Genomic DNA, 10049 nt, shown 5'->3' with positions numbered 1-10049 from the left:
AGGTAACAGGGCTAGTGAGAGACGGGGCTTCGAAATGAACTCAGCTAGAGGTTTTGAAGGGTAGGCCAGTCCGTCGCCCATCCACACTGCCTCCAGTGTGGTCCAACAGGCGGGGGAGGACAGGCCCGCGCCAAGGCCCTGGGCCCCTGAGCAGCAGGACAAATTCCCCACCCCCTCCGCGGTCCTTGATCTTTTTCCAACCACTTTCTCCCTGGAGACAGTGGGGGTGGGGCCTTGTTCCTAGTCGAATCTGTCCCGGGCCAGTGAAGACCGAGGAGGTGGCCCGAGTTGACGCCGCCACTGGCCCAGACCAGGACGAATAGGTTGAAGAGGCGGGACGCACCCATCCGTCCCAAACTCCGGCGGGAAGCGGGCTCTGGGCTCTAGGCGGAAGCCCGGGATGGGCGGAACCAAGGGGCTAGTAACCCTGTTGATTGGTCGCGGCAGCAGAGCTGTCTCTCTAGGATTGAGCCTTTTCCTTTCGAGAGGCGGAGCCGCGTGCCCCTTTCACCAATAGGATTCAGAGTATCCGCCTCCTACCGGTGCACTTCCGGCCGCGCTCCCCGCCCCTCACCGTCCGAGCAGCGGCTCCGAACGCCCAGCCCCGACGTACTCGGATCACTTCCGGGTTGTATTCCACGACCACGGGCCGCGATTGGGCGACTGTGGAAGGAGCACTTCCGGTGTCAGGTGCTTGGGTTCTTTGGCAGGAGCAGGAAGATGGGGCTCGGCGCCGCGGTCCGTGCTTGGTCCCTCTTGTGGCTGCTGCTGCCCTTGCTTGGCCTGGTCGGCGCCAGCGGTGCCCGCACCTTGGTGCTGCTGGACAACCTCAACCTGCGGGAGACGCATTCGCTTTTCTTCCGGAGCCTGAAGGGTGAGACTGGGGTCCGAGGGGGCGGCAGGTGAAAGTCTGGGGTCGGAAAGGTCCCCAAGCCCAAGGACATTGGCTGCTCTCCCTCCCGCTCGTTTTCCATGAGCTGGCTGTCCAGGTCTGACCTGCCTCTAGTGGGGCGGGAGGGTGGGGGCGGAGAACGGTCATGATCTGTGCAGCGGTGGTTTCCCTTTGCGTCCCCGTCTGCCTCAGCTCGCTGTTTTCTTCTCCAGATCGGGGCTTTGTACTCACATTCAAGACCGCAGATGACCCCAGCCTGTCCCTCATTAAGTACGGGGAGTTCCTCTATGACAATCTCATCATCTTCTCCCCTTCGGTAGAAGGTAAGGGCTGCCGGTCGCTCCCAGAACTGGGATTCGAGGCCCAGGACTGATTTATCCCTTTCTTCAGGATCTTGGGCATGTTCTGGGATGGGGTGAGTCGCCAGCCCTGGGCGCTGCTGCCAACAGAGAAGAGGAAAATGTTTACTTCTAATCTGGGCTTAGGAGAGGACATCTTCTTTCCAAAAGACACAGCTGAGGATTGTGGGATCAAGTGTTGTTGCAGACCATAGAACTCCGGGCTCGGGATTCCCTGGCGGTCTGGTGGTGAGGACTCTGTGCACTTTCACGGCCGAGGGTGCGGGTTCAATCCCTGGTCGGGGAACTAAGAGCCCACAAGACGCCTGGTGAGGCCAAAAAAACCCCCCCAAAACCCCTCCTGGCTCTGCTACTTAGGGAAGGGAGTTTTCTCTGTTAAAGGGCCTGATAAGAAAGATGGACACTCCCCCCCCCCCCCCCCACGCCATTGGGTTTGCCTGTGTGGAAAGAGGAAATGGCGTGCTATAAATATGGTTTGCTGTTAAGGGGCACTGATGGTAGTTGATCCTAAGAATTCAGATGGAGTCATAGTTAGGCTGAAAAGAACCTTTAGTGATTACCTAGTCTTACCCCCTGTTTGAGGCTGGGTGGATATGTCCAGGGCTTAGCAGAAGGCTGGTTGTTGATCAGAATGAACATCTTCACTAAATTTTCCAATTGACATTCCTGTGATAGAGAGCTTACTATCTTATGAGGCAACCCACTCCACCACTGGACAACTCTGTTAAGAAGTTCTTATATTAAACTGGAATTTGTCTCCCACTTCCTTCTTTGTTTATTTGGGGGCAGGGAGGGAAAGGGTTTCTGATACTCCCCAGGGCCTTAGAGAATAGGCCTAGTGCTTATTTTGCTTACAGACATAGCCTTCACATAATCAGGGCCCATTCAGTTGTTTCTTCTCCAGACTAAATATCCCCAGTTCCTTTGGCTGTTTCCCTTTTGTCGTGCTTTTGTGAGCATCCCAGTCATTCTCTTCTTTAGTGGCTTCAGTTTATCTTTTTCTCAGAGGACACAAGTTGTCCCTGTCTGGGGTAAGACAGTACTGCCATCTCTTCCTTCAGCTGATGAAGCTTAGGAAGGCTTTCACTTCACTGGCATCGACTTTATTCTCTGTGGTTTGTGTGAGACGGGGTTCTGCCAAATCCCTGACGTATTTTCCCCAAGTTCCCTTTACTTATCGAGCTGCCCCCACCTCCCCTGCAGCATGTGCCTTTGGAATTGGCTTTTTGGAGGCAAGTGTAGTTGAACCAGTTAAAATCTTCAAGTCACTAGGCAGGCGAATGGAGCCTTTAGCAGATAATTGGCATTTGCCAGGTTGCTGCGGTGGTGGAACTCTGAGATTGGAGCCTGCCCTTGAGGAGTTTTTCAGTCTGTCTGTGAGGAAGTAAAAGTAAATAAAAATAAGGACTTGAAAGGAGTTACCAAACCACGTGTTGGGATGTCCAAGATGGAGTGGAGAGGCCGCCCAGGTTGTGCTCAGGAGTGTCTCTGAGAGGCAGGGAAGCAGTGCCAGGTAGATTGGGAGGAGGCTGAGGTAGGCTGCTGTTGGTGGGAGAAACGGCAGAGCCTAAAAAACTGCTTCACAGATCGCAGTCAATTCCATTCTCCCTTCATGATTTTTACCATTTTCCATGTCATTTGTGCTAATAAAGTTTTTCTTCAAATTGACCTGCTTTAAAAAAAAACAACACTAAAACACCAGTTTAAAAGGAAACTAGTAATGAACCCATTATCACCACTGCAAATGGAAAGCCAGTGCCATCATTTGCAGTCAGTAGCGGGTACCTGTAAATAGAATGAATGCAGTGCCGTCAAGTTCTAGCTGATTCTCAGTCTGCTGAAGGCTTTGGGCCCGAGATGTCCTCTTAAAAGAGGAGGTGAGCTAGTTTAGAGAAGCGTTAAGACCAGTATTGGACTGTGACCATTCTCTTTGATCGAGAAGGCTGGAAAAATAATTGGAAGGGGAACAATGTCTCTGAGACGCAGTGCTATTTGAAGCCCTGCCCCACATCTGTTGTCACCCTGTCTGCCCTGCAGGGTGGGGAACGTTGTCGTAGGAAACCCTCCTGGGCGCCCGGGGAGGAGGCTACCGTGCTGTGCGCTGGGTTCAGGGTAAGAGTTTGGCCCCCACTCTGAGGGCCCTCCTGTGCTACCACCGTGGTCCCCTTAGGTGTGAGGACGCCGGCCTGGTTTCTGTCTCCATGTGGAGATCAGTGGGTTCCTTGCCCTCTCTGGGATCCGGAAGCTCCCAAGGCACATGCAGTAATGGCTACAGGAGAAGGATCCTTCGCACATCCTCTGCACCCAGGAAACACTGGGTTGTTTTACAGATGGGGAAATGGGCTCAGAAAGGTGAAGGGATTGCCTGGATCTAAGCCCGGGTATCTCAATTTCATAGCCTGTGTTACTATGCTAGAGTTTCAACGGCAACACTCTTGACGTTTTGGGCTGGACAATTCTGTGTTGTGGGTGCTGTCCCGGGCCCCTACGCATCAGACAGCAGTAGCCTCCTTCCCCCTCGTGACGAGAAACATCTCCGAGCATTGCTCTGAGCAGCACAGTCGCCTTGCTTGGGAACCACTGTGCTGCACCACGAAGCTGTCTTTGTGCTGTCTGCGGATCTGCCTGGCCTCTCTGGAGGAGGGTGGATGGGGCTTAGCGTGCTGTGAGGGGTTGAGTCTGCACACACAAGATGTTCCGTCTATGCGTGACGGAAAGGCACGACGCTTTTAGTTTTTTCTCCTGAAAATTACCCCTTAGAAAAGAGGGCCGTTCTCCTATTCAGATCTTCACAAAGTTATGTCGTGGACTCATTTCTAACTGCCCGGTGGATGTAATGGACAGACTTCTGTGTCCAGTCCCAGTAAATGGTACCTGCAACCTTCCAGTTGCTCAGGCCAGAAATCTTGGGGGGTTGTCCTTAGTGCCTCTCTCCCTCTCACACCCCACATCAGGCTTGGCCTTCAGAATGCAGGTGTAGGCCCATGCCTCCTCCCCATTTCCCCTCACCACCTCCCCCTCCACCCCTGTGGTCCAGTCACCACCCTTCACCGCCTGGGTGATCGCAGTGGCCTCCTAACCCATGACTCTGCTTCCACCCTCACCCCCTGTACCCGATTCCCCACCTAGCTGCCAGAACCATCCTTTAAAGATACAAACAGATTACGTTGGTCTCCTGCTCAAAGCCCTCCAGTGGCTCCTCCACGTGGCCATTGTCGTCACGGGGCCTACAGAGCCTGCAGGAACCGGCCTGCTCTGCTGCTTCTCGCCGCTTTGCTCTCTCCAGTGGAGACCTGCTCCCCGCCTCGGGGACCTTGCCCCTGTCCTTCTCGATGCCTGGGATGCTCGCGCCCGCATCTGCCCAGCTCGCTCTCGCACCTGCTCAAAGGCACTGTGCTTTCCCAAGGGCTTCCCTGATCAGCGTGCACGTATTACAGCCCCTCTCCCCCCTTTATTTTTCTTCTCAGCACACAGGAAATAATTTTCATGTAATGGATAAGTGAATTACTAAGCACTCCCGCCATTACTTTATGTTGAACGTCAGGGCGCACTTCGGGGAAGACTCAGGAGCCTGCGGTAGCCCCACTCAGTGCTAGTTCTGGATGCTTGCGGCTGTCCCAGCTGATTGACCAGAAAGGGTGTGCTCTCACAATTACAGGTGCTGGAAATTAGTGCACCTTTTTGGTGATCACTTTAAAACAGTATGTGAAGTGGTCCTGTTATGGCCGTCCTGGATCTAAATCTGTAGGATTAATAGGGAAAAAACCTCTCATGTCAGGCAAAGGAGTCCTAGTGTCAAGTGACAGCATCATCCTCAAATTCAAAAGGGCTGTTTCTCAGATGGCTTAGACGGAAGTGAAGTTGATGGGCCCTGGAAAACTGTTAGGTGACCCCAGAAGTGGCTCAGGTGAAGACAAAGATACTGATGTGAAAGGCGCAGGTGATAAGTTTGAATGAAATTGTTTCATGAGATGTGAGTGGGAAAATGCGACATTTCTAGATGAATAGTTTATGTGTGACTTGAAATATGTATGACTAACTTGACAGCTATAATTGGTAGGTGTTTGATTATTTCATTCATACTTCTAAAGGTTTATGAATTTGAGTCATTATTTTTGGCTCTTCACACTGGGGAAGCTGGGAGAATTGCCCTGTGTCGGGGTGTGCATGGGAAAGGTCCCTCTCGTTTTGGGCCTCCAGAGGGTGCTATCCTGTGATTGACTGCGGCTGGTCTGCGGGCCACCTTCCCCGCCCAGATGTCAGAGGAGCAGTTAGAGGAACCTTCTGGGTCACGAGTCTGGTGATTCTTTCAGATTTCGGGGGAAATATCAACGTGGAGACCATCAGTACCTTTATCGACGGTGGAGGCCGTGTCCTGGTAGCTGCCAGCTCAGACATTGGTAAGTCTGACCTGGGGAGTTCTGGTGTTTTCCACCATTTCTCCAGGGAGCTTAGAAAGCTTTACAAATGGAAGCTGACAAATTGGCGCTCACAGGGGAGCCTCAACCAGGGAGGGAGTGAAGGAACGCCAGTGCCATCTGGCCCCTCCTGTGCTTTCCTGTGACCAGAGCCCATGAGATGAGAAGTGGGTCCTTTTAAGGACTGGGGTCCCTGTTTGTTTGTTTTTCCCTTCTTCTGTTTTTGTCTTTTTCCTTTGTTTCTTTCGTGTTGTTTTGGTGGCTCTTCTCTTACGAAAAGAAGGCAAGAGGGGAGGTTTGACAGATTATTTTTGTGTTTCTTACATCGGACATTTTCAAAGATACGTAGAAGCAGGGAGAGGAGAGTTCCAGTGTTCCGAATCCCATGTACTTACCACCCAGCTGCACCAGTGAACACCACTGACCAGTCTTGTTTCATTCCTTCCAGTGTCGATAGGTTTTTAAAACCATATTGGGTGGGGTTCTTGGTGGGGCAATGATGAGGAAGAGAGAAACCTCGTAAGCCCAGGCTCATCCAGATCAAGTTCGCCCATGCCAGTTACTTCGCTTCCAAGGAGGTTTTTGCGCAGAACCAAGGTCACTGTGCTTGCGGAGGGACAGGGCCAGGTGGTGGCACTTGTCAGTTCAGGCTCCGACTCGCACAGGCAGAACACCGTGCTGTTGCCCAGGGGTCCAGTGGGCGCTGCGCCCAGCCTGCTGAAGCTGCAGGGCCCCGGGGCTGACTGGTAGAGAGCGGCTCGTGAGGACGCTAGGACGAGGGGCACTGCTTAGCCCAGGGCCCGCCTTAGGGTCGGTCAGGCATCTCTTGGGTCTGTACTGCAGGTGACCCTCTTCGAGAGCTGGGCAGTGAGTGTGGGATTGAATTTGACGAGGAGAAAACAGCTGTCATCGACCATCACAACTATGACATCTCAGACCTTGGCCAGGTAATCAGGCCTGTCACCTTCCAGGTTTCAGGGCCTAATAGCAAAATTCAGCCTAGAAACCGGGAGGGCATCCGGAGAGGCTCCGTGGCTTGGGGCGCCTTTTCCTGACCCCCATCTTCCCTCTGCCCCTGCAGCATACGCTCGTCGTGGCCGACACGGAGAACCTGCTCAAGGCCCCGACCATCGTGGGGAAGTCGTCTCTGAATCCTGTCCTCTTTCGAGGTGTCGGGTGAGTGAGCAGCGAGAGGCCCGCAGAAACCCCGGGGGAGGAAGGGATCGCTTTCTTTTGTCAGGAAACCGGCCCAAGCTTGTGACTCTTGGGGGCCTTTCCTTCCCCAGAGGATGTGGGTGAGGTGAATATGTGACGTTAAGAGTTAGGCTCCGTTGTGACAGCAGGAGGAGTGCTAGGGGATTGGCTGTTAGAAAGTAGGGTTAATTCTTAGGAAGAAATGGCTCCTGGAGGGCCCCAGGTCCTTTGGGCTGAGTCCCTGGGGTCCGGGCTGGCCCTTCTCTTGTCCTTCTCCAGGATGGTGGCCGACCCGGACAATCCTCTGGTGCTGGACATCCTGACGGGCGCTTCCACCTCCTACTCCTTCTTCCCCGATAAACCCATCACCCAGGTAAGGGGCCTTCGCCGCCGTGAGGCCTCCCGGCCCTGGGCCTGGTAGCAGAGCACTTTTTGTTTGAAAACGAGAAGCAAGGAGAGCACCCTTCTCTGAGGCAATGAAATGAGAAGTTGGTGGGAGGGGGACGAGGGCAGCCACAGCGGGGTAGCGGGGTGGGTCTCAGCTTCTGCCCTCAGCTGGGGCCCAGGCTGGCCCCTCGCCCTGGCTCTCCTAGCTGACGGCCTCGTGTCGTTCCCAGTACCCCCATGCCGTGGGGAAGAACACCCTCCTCATCGCGGGGCTGCAGGCCAGGAACAACGCCCGGGTCATCTTCAGCGGCTCCCTCGACTTCTTCAGCGACGCCTTCTTCAACTCGGCGGTGCAGAAGGCTGCGCCCGGCTCCCAGAGGTAGATGCAGGGGGTGCTTAGGGGTGAGGTCTGGGCGGTAGGTCTGCGTGGATGGGGAAGAAGGAGGCTTTTAGCTAGGAGTGTCAGAGGCTACGTTATCTTCAGGTGCTTTAAAATTATTCGAAGACTTTATATTGTTGATGTTGGCAGTCCAGACTTTTCAGGATAGTGATGGCTTCTCTGGAGATGTTTCAGTAATTGTGTATTTATTGTGCAGGTGACACCCAAAGCAACACCTCACACCTATCCTTCTGTGCTCCTGTTCACCAGCATCCCTAGATGTGTATGGCCTCTAGGCAGAAATTGGCTGTGTATGGTTTATCTTGGTGGATAGTGGTTGGTTTACCAGGCACCCCTGGAAGGAAGCTGGTCCCAGCGCTCCAGCCTCTCCTGTTTCCCCTTCTGCAGGTATTCCCAGACAGGCAACTATGAGCTAGCTGTGGCCCTTTCCCGCTGGGTGTTCAAGGAGGAGGGTGTCCTACGTGTGGGGCCTGTGTCCCATCATCGGGTGGGCGAGACAGCCCCACCCAACGCCTACACTGTCACTGACCTAGTGGTAAGAGCTCCTTGGAGCGGGAGGGCCCCCGGGTTTTGGCCAAGTTGATTCCGGTCAAAAGCACTTACTGAACATTTCTGTGTTGGGCCTGAGGGGCCTAAACAAGGCTGAATAAATTCATCTTCACTGTAAGAAAGTCAGTTGAGGTGCGGAGAGCCTGCCTAGTAAACCCATACCCTAACAGGTGGCCTTTGGAGGAGGTGTGCTTTTGCTGTGCGAATGCAGAGGTGGGAGGGGCTTTGCTGATTCACTCTGCTAGGAGCGGAATTCACATGAGAAACCACATTTGAGTTGGGTCTTGAGGATGAATCCGTCAGGAAGAGAAGTAGGGAAAGGCGAGAGCAGTGAATATGGAAGCAGGGATGCCCAGGAGTGCCCGGTGCTTTCGGGAAGGGCGGTGTTTGGGTGCGGGCTTCCACGGGCTTGTAAAGGGGTGCAGGTACGAGTCAGGGGGGTGAGCCGGCTGGGTGGCGTCCTCCATCACTGTCCAGGGGCGGTGGGTGGGGCTTGCCCGGGTTTTCAGAACGCCTGGTGGTTCCTGCCAGACTCACTGGGGATTCAGTGCAGCTGAGGGCTGGGGGCGTCCCCCAGTCCCCGGCCACCCCGGCCAACCAGCCTCTCCCCTCAGGAGTACAGCATCGTGATTGAGCAGCTCTCAGACGGCAAATGGGTCCCCTTTGACGGTGATGACATCCAGCTGGAGTTTGTCCGCATTGATCCTTTTGTGAGGACCTTCTTGAAGAGGAAAGGTGAGTGCAATTCTTGCAAGAGAGAACTCTGGGAAGCCTGTCCCTGCCTCGGGCCGGCTCTCGTGCAGCCGACAGACACTGTGGGAAGCCCCTCCTGGTTACGTGTCTCGGCTCTTCCCCAGCTGGCAAGTACAGCGTCCAGTTCAAGTTGCCTGACGTGTACGGCGTGTTCCAGTTCAAAGTGGATTACAACCGGCTAGGCTACACGCACTTGTACTCCTCCACTCAGGTAAGCCAGCTTGCAGCCCCGTCCCCAGCCAGCGCCTGCCCCACCTGGGCCTCCGCGTGGCCAGGGCCTGCCACCTCTGTTGTGTCGCAGGTGTCGGTGCGGCCCCTGCAGCACACGCAGTACGAGCGCTTCATCCCCTCGGCCTATCCCTACTACGCTAGCGCCTTCTCCATGATGGTGGGGCTCTTCATCTTCAGCGTCGTCTTCTTACACATGAAGGAGAAGGAGAAGTCTGACTGAGGGGCCGGCGCCCCAGACTCCTTCCAGCAGACGTGGAGGGTTTTTATAGGACTGCTTTTTCTCCCCTTTATGGTGGGTCTTTTTGGGGGGTTTTGTTTTTTTTAAAGCCACGGACAGTGGCACAGCTTACCTCAGCGGGAGATGGAACATTGAGTACCAAGGGGTGGGGGGGGGTTAGGGAATAATTTCTGAGTTTTTCCACCTTGAATGCTAAGTGTGTTTTCACATGTGAAGTCAACTCTCATTTCTAAAATAAAGAGAAACATCGCCCTCAAACTTCATCTGGCCCCCGTTGTGCTTTGCTGATGGTGTGGGTGCTGCTGAGAAATGACTGGATACAAAACAGTAAGTGGCCTTTTTTAGTTTTGCTGAAGACTGGAAATGACAGAGCTTCTAAACGTCAAGGGATAAAATAAGGTTAATAAAGGCCAGTAGGGAAATCACTGAAATTGGAAATCTAGGAAGTCAACAGTGCTTGACTTTATAACAGAATTATAGAACTGCTTGGTTGAAAAGAACCTTAAATTATGTTCACCTTGCTTTAGGCAATAGTTGTGTTCCTAAAAAGCATGTGTAAAGTTGTATGTAAAATCCCTTCCCCGTCATTGATCGTTTCTTGTCTTTGTGGCATAAGAATCACTCTTAG

General features: G+C 53.7%; 1 protein-coding gene across 1 annotated transcript; it reads left to right on the top strand.

Moving 5' to 3' along the window:
* The first annotated feature begins 681 nt into the window (after positions 1–681).
* DDOST (dolichyl-diphosphooligosaccharide--protein glycosyltransferase non-catalytic subunit) lies at positions 682–9676 on the top strand. The gene is made up of 11 exons (XM_060015547.1): positions 682–874; positions 1105–1215; positions 5565–5651; positions 6513–6616; positions 6751–6845; positions 7143–7236; positions 7481–7629; positions 8038–8185; positions 8814–8934; positions 9057–9163; positions 9254–9676. Exons 1-11 carry the CDS (start codon positions 721–723, stop codon positions 9401–9403), a joined length of 1320 nt encoding a protein of 439 aa, XP_059871530.1. The 5' UTR covers positions 682–720; the 3' UTR covers positions 9404–9676.
* The last annotated feature ends 373 nt before the right edge of the window (positions 9677–10049 follow it).

The sequence above is a fragment of the Delphinus delphis genome, chromosome 1 (genome assembly GCF_949987515.2).
Source record: "Delphinus delphis chromosome 1, mDelDel1.2, whole genome shotgun sequence".
Taxonomy (NCBI): domain Eukaryota; kingdom Metazoa; phylum Chordata; class Mammalia; order Artiodactyla; family Delphinidae; genus Delphinus; species Delphinus delphis.
Note: the sequence above shows the minus strand (reverse complement) of the source record. Positions and strands in the feature narration are given on the sequence as shown.